This window comes from Suricata suricatta, chromosome 10 (assembly GCF_006229205.1).
Source record: "Suricata suricatta isolate VVHF042 chromosome 10, meerkat_22Aug2017_6uvM2_HiC, whole genome shotgun sequence".
NCBI classification, from domain to species: Eukaryota; Metazoa; Chordata; class Mammalia; order Carnivora; family Herpestidae; genus Suricata; species Suricata suricatta.
The window spans coordinates 36915406-36931018 of record NC_043709.1 but is presented as its reverse complement, the minus strand read 5'-3'; the positions used below and the strand labels follow the sequence as shown (position 1 = coordinate 36931018).

The 15613-nt window shown below is 35.7% G+C and overlaps 1 protein-coding gene across 1 annotated transcript in view; it reads left to right on the top strand.

The window, feature by feature from the left end:
• OTOGL (otogelin like) overlaps positions 1-15613 on the top strand; it is a 142162-nt gene that overhangs the window by 61159 nt on the left and 65390 nt on the right. The window contains 3 exon segments of the mRNA XM_029954585.1: positions 3091-3198; positions 3958-4096; positions 13831-13965. Coding sequence (XP_029810445.1) covers positions 3091-3198; positions 3958-4096; positions 13831-13965 — 382 coding nt within the window.

Here is a 15613-nt window from a genome sequence, read left to right as displayed (position 1 = left end):
TCATATAAACCATGAGCAAAGAAGAAAGAGGTTTTGTGGTCTGTTTCTCAAGAGAGTTGCATTTGTCTAAATGGTTCCCATTTGGAATAGGTAAAAGACTCAAGTGACTTGGGGCAGTACCAACCTCTTTAGAAAGGAAGGACCTAGGGGGTTGAAAGAATGAATGCCCATGCATGGGAAAATAAAGGCAGCTAGAAATCAAGTCACGGAGCAGATGAGCGAGGAAGACAGTTTGGTAAAAAGGACAAGGGAAATATAACCTTTATTACGGTAAAATAATTGAAACCTACAACGTTGCTTCATTTATTTGATTTGGTTGTGACGCAAGGACTCATGGATGATTAGATAAAGCTGCATCCTAATTTTGTTTCATATGCTTGTGGTTGATGCTGTTATTTAAAAAAATATCTATACTGTCACCATTGACTTTTAGTTCAACCATGATTTATTTACTTGTCTAATTTCATTACAAAAACTAAAGAAATTTTCTCCCACCTTGCTTTATTATATTGAACTAAATATAGTTGGAACTAACTAAGAGGCCTCTGACTGCTTTGGAAGTAATTTTATCACATAGAACTCTGTTATAAAGTTATTCCTGGTAATGTGATTTGGATTATCTTTCCTATGATCTTGGCTGACTTATTTTAGGACAATAAACCTGGTGTCACCAGTTTTCATTGAGCTCTTCATAGTGACAGCAGTTTATTGAGTCTGAAATGTCTTCAGACCTCAGCTTAGAAATCACTGTGGGTTAAAGAAACAGAAAGTAGTAGAATGGAAAGAGTCATACCAAAATGTCTTCAAATATTGGCTGTCCTCATTGGCTGAACTATCTCAGGGCAAGTGACTTCACCACTTGGAATCTCAGTTTCCTCTTTTTAAAATATATATACAAATATCTATTTCATGAAGGTGGAGTATGTGCAGTGCACCATCATATGGTACTCATGGGTGGAACACTGTGGTGAGCTCCTGTGTGGAGGGGGCACCACTAAAATACATTTATACGATAACAACAGAATCTACCTCATGAGATTGTCACTAGGATCAGTTGATTTAGTGCGATATTTAAAGTGGTGAGAATGGTGACTGGGCCATAGTAAGCACTCAAAAATACTCGTTTGTGCTGTTGATTTTATTATCTTTGCAAGACATTTAATGAAGTACTTGCATTGGAGGATTCATAATCACGCATCCTCCGGTAAAGGTTTTTACAAATTTCTATGTATACGGAACGTGGGACATAAAAGATTGCACGAAATTGAGTCTTAAACGGTGAGAAAGTTTTCAGGAGAAGCAAGGGAGGAGAAGGGTTTTCCAGGCAGAGGAGACATGGCAATGCTCAAGGAAAGTGGCTAGAAGTTTGGGAGGGTCGAGCTGAGAAAATACAGACTGTAGGACACAGTTGTCTGGAGGGAGAAATCTAAATGAAATAATGTAGCATTTATGAAGGTAGGTTCATCTTTTCACCTTCACTCAACAATTGAGAGTCTGCTATATGCTAGACATTGTGATGCAATCCTCAAGATACTCATGGTCTTCCCCAGTGGAGGCTGAAGTCTAACGGACAACATGTACATTGAGTAAGGAGTAACAGTGCTGTGCTAGAAGAGATGTGAGAGGGAAAGCACAGAAGGAAACATATGGCATCATTTCTACTTGAGAGAAGAGGCAAGAATTCAGGATTCCTGACTTCTATTTAATTTTGATAGCATTGAATTGTAACATTTTAAAGCAAATTCAGAAAAAATCTTCATATAGTTTGTCTATTTTTAGTAGTTACTTATTTTTATTAATTTTGCTATTATTATTTTTTTGATAGAGAACGTTAGCCTGTGTGACGGGTGGGGGCAGAGGAGGAGGGAGAGGGAATCTCAAGTAAAGTCCACGCTCAGCTCTCAAGCTCACGACTGTGAGATTGTGACCCGAGCTGAAATCAAGAGTCGGATAAGCCATCCGGTGCCCCTTAAATTATTATATTATATTTGTATTGTAATTTAAATTTTGTTTAATTAATGGTATTTTATTATTTATGAAATAAATTCTTGAGAAAAGATTTAAAGAATATTGAAATATATGTATATATTTATATTAAGGGTATTGCAGTATATGTCATATATAATATGTATTTATTTAATCTTCATATCAAAATAGTTTGCAAATACACAAAAAAGTTATTCTTCTTTGAGATGATGAGATTTAATTTTATATTTCAGTTCAAGATACTTTTTTTTTAAATTTTTTAATGTTTTATTTTTGATACAGAGAGAGACAGAGCATGAGAGGGGGAGGGGCAGAGAGAGAGGGAGACACAGAACCGGAAGCAGGCTCCAGGCTCTGAGCTAGCTGTCAGCACAGAGCCTGACGCGAGGCTTGAACCCACGAACGTGAGATCTGACCTGAGCCGAAGTCGGAGGCTTAACCGACTGAGCCACCCAGGCACCCCTCGAGATACTTTTTTATGGGATAATCTTTCAAGAAAGAAATATCATGTCAAAGGAAACCAGCAATCAAAAGCTATTATGTTAATAATGAAGAATATGAAACACTTGATGTAATGCTTTTTATTCAAAACACATCTTAACTAAATTCTCATACTTTTAAGTTTAAGTACCTCCATAAGGAACTTTTGATTACTCTCTTTGTTCTGCAACAGAAAATGTTATCTAGCGCATAATTTACTACTATTTTATTGAAAAATTGTAGGCCCCACAGATTTTTCTTTTAAGTAGCAAATATTGATAAAAGGAGCCCTTACTTATTCTTTAAATGTTGTTTTCAGAATAGCTCACTGTATCCAGAAATGTAAGCTTCTGTTTCTGTTTTACGGTGTTAAGCAATAACACAAAGTTTAAAATATTGCATCCAATCACTTACCTGGAATTTTATTTACTACTTTGATAGGCAAGGTACCGTGTGAGATTGAGGGAGAGAAGGATTAGATCCAACCCTTTCGTAGGTCAGATAGGACTTGCCTGTGGCAGCTGTAATGAACATAGATGGTGTTGAATATGACAAGATTATCGATTTTTTAAAAATTGAAATTCATAGTTTATACTAAATGGCGTTTACTTCTTCACTGGGAAGAATGGCAGAGCACAAAGGGAAGTGTTATGTTCCCGAAAGCTGTCCATGCATCTGGAAAGATTGGGAGTACCTCTCAGGAGAAGTGATTGCTACACCATGTTACACCTGGTAATGAGATCCATTTATTTCACAATGTTTTTCGTAAGCAATTGTATTTGTTTTTATTCTTCTTGTATTTACTTAATGTGACTGACTTCAGCAGCAAAACAAATTAAGCCAGAGAAAATAAGATTTTAAAGGCATTCAGGAGTTGATGGAGAGCTACTATCTACAAGGGATTCATACCATTATTTTGGGGGCATATTTGTTCAACCCAGAAAAGAAAACTGAAATGTGAAAGTTGGGAAATTTAACTAGAAAAAATATCTCAAGTTTATAAGAAAGTGATAGATGTTCCAAAGAGAAAATCACTTTTAATGGTAAGTTTTCTATTCGGAATTAAGCCAAAACAATACCACAAAAACAAAGCTGAAATAAAGTTTCCTTAAAATGTGGAAACAAATTCCAAGCTCCTAAACAATGTCATGTGTAATGTATTCAAACGGATCCAAATATAGGAGATGGCATTGTGGGCTTTTTTGCTACCATCAGGACTATATTCAATTTTTCACTCTGGCATCTGTTTTCAGGTGACCCAAGCACAATTTTTAGGCTTGGTTGTGATGTCTAAGAATATATTTAAGCAAAGTGATAAATATAGGCCTAGTTTATCAGTGTAATAAATGTTATTGAGCCAACTGGCAATATTTGTGGGGGCTGTCGGCTCAGTGAATGTTCTTGAATACAAACCTTACAGTTTATACTGCTTGAAAAACACTAAAAAGAGCCCAATGTCTTAGAAAGATAACAGGTATTCTTTTTTGATAGTGTTTGTCGACGAGGAATGTTCAATTGCACATATTATCCATGCCCAGCAGTGTGCACAATATATGGGGACCGGCATTATCATTCTTTTGATGGACTGGAATATGACTATGTCAGTGATTGCCAAGTATTTTTGATAAAGGTATGTCACAACTATTTTACTTTTATTTGCACTTGTAGAAGACGTAATGTAAAAAACAAGTGTGCTGCTATATGATATATCAAATCCAAATATCATTTGAAAAACCTACAAAAGTTATAGCAGTTTAAAATATTTCCTTGACTCATTCTTAATGTTTATTCTTTATAGGTGGTGGGCTAATTCTTAAACTTTCTGTGCTTCTGTTTTGTCATTTGTAAAATGGAGATAATAATTGTATCTGTCTCCTGGGGTGGTTCTTAGGATTAAGTAAGATAAATGTATATAAAGCTCTTAGTGGTTGGGATATAGTAAGTGTTCCATAAATGTCAGCCATCTTTATTTTTATTGGCTTAGTTTGGTGAATACAAATATGAGACATCAAACCAGCATTGAACAATATATATTGTTTATGGTTATAGCAATAAAGAGACATTTTTCTTAATTCTAGACGTTATCTTGTTGCTATCCTGCAGTAAACCCTGGGCTTTGTATATCTTATAAAATTCTTAAAATGTCTCATGTTTAATACATACAGATTTTCTTTATATCTGAATTTTATTTAGACCTCACTGATCCCAGAATTAAATTTCTAGATGTAAACTGTAAGCTTTAGAAAGAAGCTGTACAAGAATAAACAAAATAACATCTTTTATTCCAACAAGGTAACTTGTGATTATCTTGAATCCATATTTTTTTGTCCTGGGTAAGGCTTTTCTGTTATTAGAGGTTTGTGTGTGACCCTGTTCTTTTAAGCATATGCCAACAAAGTAGGCATATTCCAATTTTGCATTAGTTCTATTAAATTGAAAATGAACAGTAAAATTGAAAGCTCTCCAAACTTAACCCCTGCTTATGCTTTAAACCATTAAACTTCCCATTTGGGAAATATTCTCAGTCAGCTTCCATTATGAGCAATTTTAAGTTTCTTAAAGAATAGATCCAAATTTGTCCAAGAACATTCTAAAGTTGAGAAGCCTGAGATCATGCCTTACATCTCTTATTCCCTCCTCAAGTCATTCTGCAAAATGCTAGGCATTTGGTGAACTGTTACTAACTACTTATTTGAGCTGTATGCTCTGCCTGGCTTTTTCTTAACCTCTCATTTGTCTTCACAGTACAGAAATCATAGTGTTTACCCATCTATTTTAAAATAATGATTGTGCAGAAAGCATTTGAAATAGAATATTTGTCTCAACTCTTATTCCTGGTAAAATGAAAATATGTCCTTATGTTTGTTGCTGAAGGACTAAAGCAGCCTTCCTTTCCTTTCCTTTCCTTTCCTTTCCTTTCCTTTCCTTTCCTTTCCTTTCCTTTCCTTTCCTTTCTTCTTTCCTTTCCTTCTTTCCTTTTGCTGATGCTGCACTATAACAGTACCATTCCATTTTTTTTCAGGCAAGAGCCATTAACATTTGGCTTTTAATCTTTTAAAACCTGGTTTCCTATCATCACTTTAATTTGCTACTATATCTTACTGTTAAAAATCAATACCACATGTTCAGTTGCAAGTTTTAATAAGATATGTCTGCCTCTATATAAGAAGATATGTCATAGGAGCCATGCTTCTAAGCTTACAGTAAACAATGAAATATAGGTCCCTAATTTAACATCTGGGTAAGATCTGTCATTAGGTTTCATGCAGTAAAATTAAGAATATTGAAAGTCTAAATTTTCAAGTCCTAGAATTATATGTGTCTTTTTTTCAGCCAAAGCAGTATATTTTTTACACTGACAATGTTTGTTTTTTTTTTAAAGAAAGTGTTTATAAAAAATAGACTTCAGAATGTGACTTTTACTGTATTTAATTCAGTAATTAAAGAGAAGAAAAACTGTGGTGCCTGGGTGGCTCAGTCTGTTAAGTGTCTAACTCTTGATTTTGGCTCAGGTCATGATCTCGTGGTTTATGAGTTTGAGCCCAGTGTTGAGCTCTGCACTAACAGAGCAGAGCCTCCTTGGGATTCTCTCTCTCTCTCTCTCTCTCTCTCTCTCTCTCTCTCTCTCTGTCTCTCTCTCTCTCTCTCCTCCCCATCTCTCTCTCCCCCTCCCCTACTCACGCTCTCTGTCTCTCTCAAAATAAATAAACTTTTTAAAAAGAAAATAAAAACTTACTATTAATAATGAGTTAGAATTATACTAGCGAATTATTTACTATATTATAATGTATATTTTTATAAAATATTTTAATAAAACCAGAACCATGCCAAATAATTAGTTTGATAAACATATACTTGATAAGTCAAGGAATATTTTATTTGACCACGAAGCAAATAATTATTTTATATCAGAAATAGACTAGTGATTAACCAATGCAACCTCATTTTCATGGTTTTGAAATCTTTTCTTGCCAGATAGTAAATTCTTCAATGGTTGGATATTTTCTGCAATTTTTTTCTTTGTTCTTGTTTTTGTTTTTTGCTTACTCCATATGCCTAGCTTTCCCATTGCAGAGTTTTCTCCTTTGGGGAAAGAATCAGCATCTCCTTTGAGAAGGATCAAATTGCCACCATTCATTTACTTTCTGCTTTTCCAAAGGCAGGAATAATTTCTGTGAATTACAGACCGAATCCTCTCTTCCTTGTCAAACAGCTCTTCTGCCTTGATTACAAATTCTAAGTTTCATTTTTCTTATTTGTAACATATTTTTGTCTGGTGAAACTTATTTATTTCTTTGGGTCTTATCATGGATCTAATAACCTCATTCATAAACATGTTTCTTTATTTGCTAATTGGACTTTAAAAAATTAATACTTAATTTTATTTTATAAGTATAATGTTACTTGACTTTCACTTTTAAAGAGATATTAAAGTCTTTTTCCCCCAATCTCTGGATTGTGGAGTTTTAAATGTAACCTAGTTTTAGGTACAAAGTAAGTGCTTTCTATATCTTTATTGATGCTTGTCAAACTTTAAGAATTCAGATTCTCAGAGTACCTGGGTGGTTCAGTCGGTTAAGCATCTGACTTCAACTCAGGTCATGATCTCGCAGTTTGTGAGTCTGAGCCCCATGTCAGGCTCTGTGCTGACAGCTCAGAGCCTAGAGCCAGCTTCTGATTCTGTGTCTCCCTCTCTCTCTGCCCCTCTCCTCCTCACACTCTGTCTCTCTCTTTCTCAAAAATAAATGTTAAATAAAATTTAAAAAAATTCAGATTCTCTGATATTTTACTCATTTTGGAGGTTGTTTCGTCTTTAGTGTAAGTAGCATATGGAATGTATAGCTCATTGTTTTTTAAGTGGGTTGGAGCAAATTTAAGGCAAAGGTATAATTGCATATCTAGAGAGAAGACTTGTTTACTAGTAAAAAAGAGGCCAGAGACCAAACAACATCTTGACCTGGGCTGTGAACCCAAAGAAAAAGAGAGAACACTGGATATCTTCAGCAAAAATAGGAAATAAACATTCCAACTCACAGATTTCAGAGCCAAACTCGACTTCTATTAATCCATGACAAACTCCAGTCCCTGCTCAATTTCTTCTTCTTTTAAAAAACATTATTTATTTTTGAGAGTGAGAAAGCGCGAGTGGAGGAGGGGTAAAGAGAGAGCAGGCTCTGCTCTGTCAGCACAAAGCCCGATGTGGGGCTCCATCCTTCAACTGTGAGATCATGACCTGAGCTGAAGTCAGAGGCTTACCTGACGGAGCCAACCAGGCACCCCTTGATTTCTTCTTTTAATTTGCTCTAGATTAGGTATTTCAACATTCTCTTCAGATGAGATCTCAAATGTTTAAGGCTCTCCTTAAGCCTCTGAAAACCCATTTAATTTAAGCACTCTCAAATTCCATACTTTGCATCATTTTTTCCCATCAGTATTTTTTGTGTGCCTTCTAGGTGTCAGGCCCTATACTGAGAAGCTGGTACAATGACAAGCAAAAACAGATACGGGCCTTGCCTCTGAACCTCGGGCTGGCAAGGGCGGGGAGAGTTACTAATCTCCTAATAACAAAACTCAGAAATTTCAATGGTTAAAGTCAGTGATGACCTGAATGCAAAACCCAATCAAACTTTAAAAATTTATCTTCTTTTTTTCCTTTGATGTAGCTTGTGTTTGGTAATTCTACTCTTTCTGCTGCTCTCTGGTCTCTGATAGCTCCTCAATATCCACTGGTGGCTCCTTCCTCCAAGAGTTTCTTGAAACACTAGGCCTCACACGTTCCATGTTTCCATGTCTGTCTTCTTTGCAAAACTCTTAGTTGCTTGTGATCTCAGACTACCTGGAAGGTACAGATGCCGTTTTATTTATTTATGTATCCATGGGAAATGAAAACAGAAAGGAAAGGAGGTCAGGGGAAATCCATTACAGTCTCTTTAGGCAAATACAACCATCTGGACAGGAGCGCCTGCATGACTCAGTTAGCTGAGTGTCCAACTCTTGATTTTAGCTCAGGTCATGATTCCAGGATCGTGAATTTGAGTCCCGCATCAGGCTCTGCGCTGACAGCCTGGAGCCTGATTAGGTTTCTCTCTCTCTCTCCCTCCCTCTCTCTCTGCCTCCCCCCCACTGGTTCTCTCTTCTGTCTCTCTCCTTCCTTCTCTCAAAAATAAATAAATACATTTACAAAGAAAGATGTAGATAGAACTAGATAGAACTATCTCTGTCAAGTAAAGGTAAAATGCAAATTAACAACATGGTAATTACACAATAGTGTGGCATTTCAACAAGAATGAATGAAAGGAAGGAAGAAAGAACTAGCATATAAAAGTCACATGAAGATTTCATCTGAAGAAAGTTCATTCCCCATAGAATAAAAATATATTCTTCCATCTAGAAGTTAAAAAAGATGATGAAACTAATCAAATAAATTAAATACATGTTAAGGGAATGTAAGTAGATGAAAAAAGGAAATTGTAGAATTAAGGAACAAACTGAGATCCTAAAAACATTAGAGAGTTTTAATATAGGTGTTTCTTTAGAAAATGATAAATACAGTATCTTTCACTTATTTTCCCTTCCTCTGGACATCCTAACAGTGATTGGAAAAGTCATTCCCTATTCAAAAAAGCTTTTTGGGGGCCTGAGTGGCTCAGTCAGTTAAGTGTCCAACTCTTGATTTTGGCTCAGGTTATGATCTAATGGTTCATGAGTTTGAGCCCTGGATCAGGCTCTGTACTGACAATATGGAGCCTGCTAGGGATTCTCTCTCTCTCTCTCTCTCTCTCTCTCTGCCCTTTCCCCACTCATGTACATTCTCTCTCTCTCTCTCTCTCTCTCTCAAATAAACTTAAAAAAAAGCTTTTGATGTTTTTGACTGCCTTCTTGTTTAGCAAACCCTGATTGTCTCCAATCTTTATTTCCATTTTAGTCTCATAAAAGGAAAACTATTCTAAATCTATCTTAAAATTTTAAACTCAGGATATGGGCAGTCAATTTAAAATTTTCGTTAGATGGTAATCATTTGCATGTTTTAACAATCTCTAAGCCAACCATTTTTATTCCCTGAAATGAGCTTTTTGGTGTCGTTTGTCTTGCAAGTGCAGTTTTTATTTATATTGCTTGTATGACAGCCATGCTGAAGAGAAAGGGGTCACAGGCAGAAAGACAACTTGGACCTTTACTGGTTGTTAGTATAATATATCTTGTCTCCATTACGGTGGATATTTTCAACCCAAATTAGTTTTGCCTAGTTTCCTAACATTTATAGATCAGGAAAATCAGAAACATTTAATTTTTTTAAATGTTTATTTATTTTGAGAGACAGGGAGTGAAAAGGGGAGGGGCAGAGAGAGAGGGAGACACAGAATCTGAACCAGGCTTCAGGCTCTGAGCTGTCAGCACAGAGCCCGACACGGGTCTCGAACCCATGAATTGTGAGATCATGACCGGAGCCAAAGTCAGATGCTTTCCCAACAGCCACTCAGGAGTCCCAGGAAAATCAGAAACATTTAAAATTAAATTAAACTATATAATACAAATCTAAAAAAAAATTTCCCTCCAATTGTGATACATTAATGTTGCCAAAGTTAAAATAGAAGTGAAAAATACATTAATTTTATGTAATTATTAAAATTATATGCATAAAACTTCTTAGATGGCTCTGGCATATTTTTTAACCTATTTCAGTAGGAAGATGAAAATCTCAGAGTTTATCTAATTAATTCTGTGTCTTTTCCAAAAATTAGTGTTTAATTGATTTTCTATTTTATCCATGTAAGCTAACTCTTAAATAATTACATCCTTGTTGGAAATTTCAGGCAAGTTGCTTGTGATGTTTTATCTCATTTAGAGAAAGAACCACCAAAGAAAAAGGTGGGCCCAGGGGCCCAGAATCTAACCAATATGGAGATTGGAAATGAAAAGGATGCTGTATTGATGCATAAGTCATATTGTGTTTGTTTTTTATTTATTTGGTTTAATAATTTATTGTCATATTAGCTAACATATGGTGTATACAGGGGAGTCTTAGCATCTGGAGTAGATTCCTGCAGTTCATCACTTACATACAACACCCAGTGCTTATCACAAGAAGTACTCTCCTCAATGCCCGTCTCCCATTTTCCCCATGTCCCAGCCCCTCACCTCCATCAACCCTCAGCTTGTTCTATGTATTTAAGAGTCTCTTACAGTTTGCCTCCCTCTCAGTTTGTAAATTTTTCCTTCCTTTCCCCTATGGTTTTCTCTTAAGTTTCTTAAATTTCACATATGAGTGAAAATATATGATATCTGTCTTTCTCTGACTGGCTTATTTCACTTAGCATAATGCCCTCCAGTTCCATCCACATATTACAAATAGCAAGATTTTATTCTTCTTCATCACTGAGTAGTATTCCATTGTATATATAAATCACATCTTTATCCATTTCATCACTTGATGGACATTCAGGCTCTTTCCATAATTTGGCTATTGTTGATAGTACTGCTATAAACATCGGGGTGCATGTACCCCTATGAATCAGCACTCCTGTGTCCTTTAGATAAATTCTTAGTAGTGCTATTGCTGAGTTGTAGAGGAGTTCTATTTTTAATTTTTTGAGGAACCTGTACACTGTTTTCCAGAGTGTAAACCATATACTATTAACTTCATAGCATGTTTCATGACAGCTGTCAAATATATAGGTAAAATATGGTAGCATGAAAACATTTATGGTCTTTATATTCACCACAAATTAATGAAAAAACCTAAAGGCTTCCAAAAGATGATGTAGCATCAGTGGAAGTGCATCATTCAAATCTCCTCTCATCGGAAGCAGAGTTGACTGAGAACACCAGCTGCTGCCCCATGGGATCCACCACTGTGTTCCTGCTGAAGTCACACTTCCCCTATGCTGTTCCCAGCCAATGAATGAGTATGGTGGGGTTACAGTAAATGAGCTGCTGACCCACTCCCATGATGTGTCACATTGGCTCAAGGACTCCCCATTAGTCAGCCCAGAATTTTCTGGGTACTGTGCTGCTGTCTGCGACTCTTTCTACCCAATCTTCCTTTCCTTTTCTCGCCCATTCACAGGTTTCAGACTCTGCCTGCGTTTCTACTTTGTAATTCAAAATGTCTTCCCAATAAATCTCTTTCACATTAAAAGCCCCCCCAAAATACTCTGTTGGCCCATTGGTAAATGTTCTGCTTTGGATCCAATCAGCTGTGGGACATAAAACATGACCACCGAGTCTGCTATATCAGCAGGAACTTTGTCTTGGATTGTTTCCCTTAAAAGGGGTAGGGGCTAAGACAGGTTCTTAGATTGACTGACATATGGAACGAAATAATATTCTACTTTGAGAGGTGCTGACATTTTGTTTTGGAATCAGTTGGGAGAATATTTTCTATAAATGTTTGTAGTACCTTGGAATAAAGGGTTTGAAGAATCCATGTGGCACCCTGATATTGACCTTTTCCCTCTAGCTTTATAATCATTACTTACTATGTTGCTTAGCAACTCTGTTGCATTATCTCCAAATCTAATATTAACCTGAAATACATTAGAAAGGAAAATTGTAGAAACGTGCCTCTTAGGAATTGATATTGTTTCAAATTACTGTCAGCACTAATATGATATTACAAAACAGACTATACAGTATAGAATATTGTGTGGCACTTCTGAGTTTTATATAAAGAATAATCTAACACTGAGGAACTTTAATTAATCACAATAGAAATGTAATGGCAACAGAAAGCCTTTCAGCTGGCTTTTCACATCCCGTAATCTAAATACCTTTTCTCAAGATGAAGAGCAAAACAAAGCCCTGAGTTACACATTTTTTTCTTCTTTGAAAATCTTTCATTAAGGCAGAAAATGTGGCAGGTTATTTTTCTAATGACCTTTGTTATTCTCCTTTTCAAAATGTAAACAATGCTTTGTAAAAGGACTTTTAAGAAGCAAAAGCTCTAGCTCCTATGAGAGAAAGAAGGAAAATGGGTCACAGAGGGACACATTAATTACTTTGTCAACAGCATTCATTGGAAACCTATCCTCTTGGCACTAGGCTATAGTAATTACACATAAGACAGAAAGAATTTTGCCAAACCAAAAGAAATATTGAGCTAGCATTCATATTGCTGGTGATATGAAACATTAAATGCAGAGAATTTATAAGACCTATACGATTTCTAGGTATTTGAAGACTTTTTCACTTTGAACATAAACACTGACCCATATATCTAAAAATGAAAAGAATTCAGGAAATGTGTGTGGGCCTTTGAAAATTGGACACAGAGTTCCAAGAGAAATGCCACATTTTTTTTTTCTGGTGAAATTCCCACCTTTTACAAGTTACTGAGAATACTCTTAGGGCAGTGTGGCTTTTAACTTTTGGAAGAATGAGGACTTTAAAATCTGATGAAAACCATGGACTTTCTTCTTAGAAAATTATAGATAATTAAAAAAGAACATTTTACAATGAATTTCTAGGATCTGTAGAGCTATAGAATCCCATCCAGGAAACTGATATCAAACAAGAAACCCTGATTCTAGAAAACGTGTTCTTAGTGGATAGAGTTGGGAGTGGCTGAAGGAAGGAGGAGGTGAGAGAGGAGGTGAGGAAGTTCAGCGCATATGGGTTCATTCTCCAAAATGAAGGACTCCCTTACAGCTGACTTTTCTGCTCAATCATTGCTAGACCATTCCTAATTTCTCTATAAAACTGGCATTTTAAAAATCAGGATTTTGAACACTGTTTCTGCTCATATTCAGCGAGTGTCTTTGGACAATTAATCCTTTTTAACTCCACGTTCTAATCTGTAAAGTGGAGATAACTTAAAAATTGTCTTAAGAATTAAATATCAAAGAAAGAATTAAATATAACATGTGTAATGTTCTAAGGAAGCCCTCAAATGATATGCATTATTGTATTTACTAACAGTACCAAAGTTTTGTATCTGTTTCATTTTAAACCTGCAAGCAAATAATTATTTAGCCAGAAAACTTTTTAAAATATAACAATAGATGTTGCCTCAAATGAAAATATTTCTTTAAAAACTTTCCTAACTGACTTGTCTTGGGTGTTTATTAAAAGGAAACTGGTTAATAAATTTGAGTAATAATAAAATAGAAAACAAAATTTTGTTAGAACAAAATTTTAACACAGATGTTAGAGTTAAATGTTTAAAGATTTAGCTATCTTGGTTTACTTTTATAAACTTTTTTACTTTGTCAGATCAAAGTGATTTTTATTTTATAAATTAGCTGTATTTTGATTTCAATACAATCCGTTGTTAGTCTTGGCCTCCTTTAAGGTTTTTTAAATAAAAATAACCCAAAATTATATATATTATATACTTATATTAATGCATTATTTTTAACATTTCAGAGTTCAGATGATTCAGACATATCTGTCATTGCCCAGAACAAGAAATGCTTTGACAACGATATTGTTTGTTCTAAAAGTGTTTTGATTTCAGTTGGGGACACTGAAATTTACCTGAATGATGCTCCTTTCAAGCAGGTTAGTAAATTACTTCTTTTAAAATCATTTTAACTTGTCCCAAGAATACTGAAAACAAAATAGAAACAATTCAGGGTACTTTCTCTGAAGTGATTACTTGATTTCAATTTTCTTTTCTTTGTTGCTTCAGTAAATCAGATTTGTCTTTTTTGTTCACACCCCACTTCTCCATATTCGAATTCTTCCATTTTTCTTCATCTCCATGGTTACCATTTTGGCCCCAGCAACCATCACCAATTATCCAGAGTACTTCAGCATCCTCCACAATGGACTCCTGGCTCCCTTAGTTTCTCCCTTATCCTTCCACACTGCAGCCAGAAGTGGCTTCTTTCTAAAATGGGAATCTACTCTGTCACTCTAGTGCCTCAAAATTTTCAAATGACTTTCCAATTCCCTGGTGTGATCTCACCAATCTGACCATGGTCAGTCACCTCCCCTGCCTCACGCCTCATCACTTTCGGCTCCGAGCTCATATTCCAGAAGTTGGAGCTCTTATTAGTTCTTTAAATGATTATTCTTTCTCTCACCTCTGGTTCTTCATGAATGTCATTGGTCCCACCTAGATCAGCCTTTTCTTCAATGTATTCTCCTGTGGAAGGTCTCATCCTAACTTTTTCATACCTTGAAGCATTTTGTTGGGACACATATCATACTTTAGTGAAATTCTTTGTGTTGTGATCTGTCTTTTCCATTTGTCTATGAGTTCTGTGAGAAGTGGGGCCACGGTTTCCCTTATTTATTCCTGAATTTATTCCTGTATTCTTGGAGCCTGTCCAATTTGAAGGAATGAATACATTTCACTCATTCATTCATTCATTCATTCATAGTATCTACTATATACCAAAATCTGTTTTAATTATTGGGACTAGAACAGTGAAAAGGGCTTGCCTTTAAAGAATTATACTCAGGCAGGGAGACATTCAAGCAAACAATAATGTGCAATGTAATGTGCAAGACTGTATATAGGACAGTATGGGAATCCTTGAGAAGCAGTCAACCTTGGGTGTTTAGGGTAGTTGTTAAGAGTGTGGACTTTGGAGTCAGTCAGTACTGAGAATCCCTGATTTTTTGCTTGCTAGTTGTGTCATTTTGGCCAAGATTACTTAAGTTTTTCAAGCTGCAGCTTTTCCAATTGTAAATTTGAGATGATTAGAGAATCAACTTCTGAAGTTCATATAAGGATTAAATGAGATAATGGATTTAAATAAATGGCTTTCCACTTCTCCTTCACCCTCTTATTTTTGAGGGCTCAGAAGATATGCTCTGGATGAAATGATTTGAACTGAATCTTAAAGGATGAGTAGGTATTAGATAGGTGAAGAGGGAGAATAACAAGGTAGCCAATACAGAAGAATGGTCATGTAGGAAGGAACAAAATTCTAAGATGCAGTGGTTTGTTTGGAGAACTGTGAGTGGGTTAGTTTGGTTGAAGTATAGGAGATAGTGGAGGGACAGTGTGGCAAAGAGATTCAGGGAGGTGTCTCCAGGCTGACTTTAAAGCAGGGGACATGGGAACAAGGGCAGTAGACAGGAGGCTGGTTCCAGACCACAGAGTCTCTTGAATGTTGTAAGATATTTGAACAGATTTTACAAGTAAGAAATTTTGGCATTGAGAAAGGACATGATTTGACATATGGCTTTTTTTTTT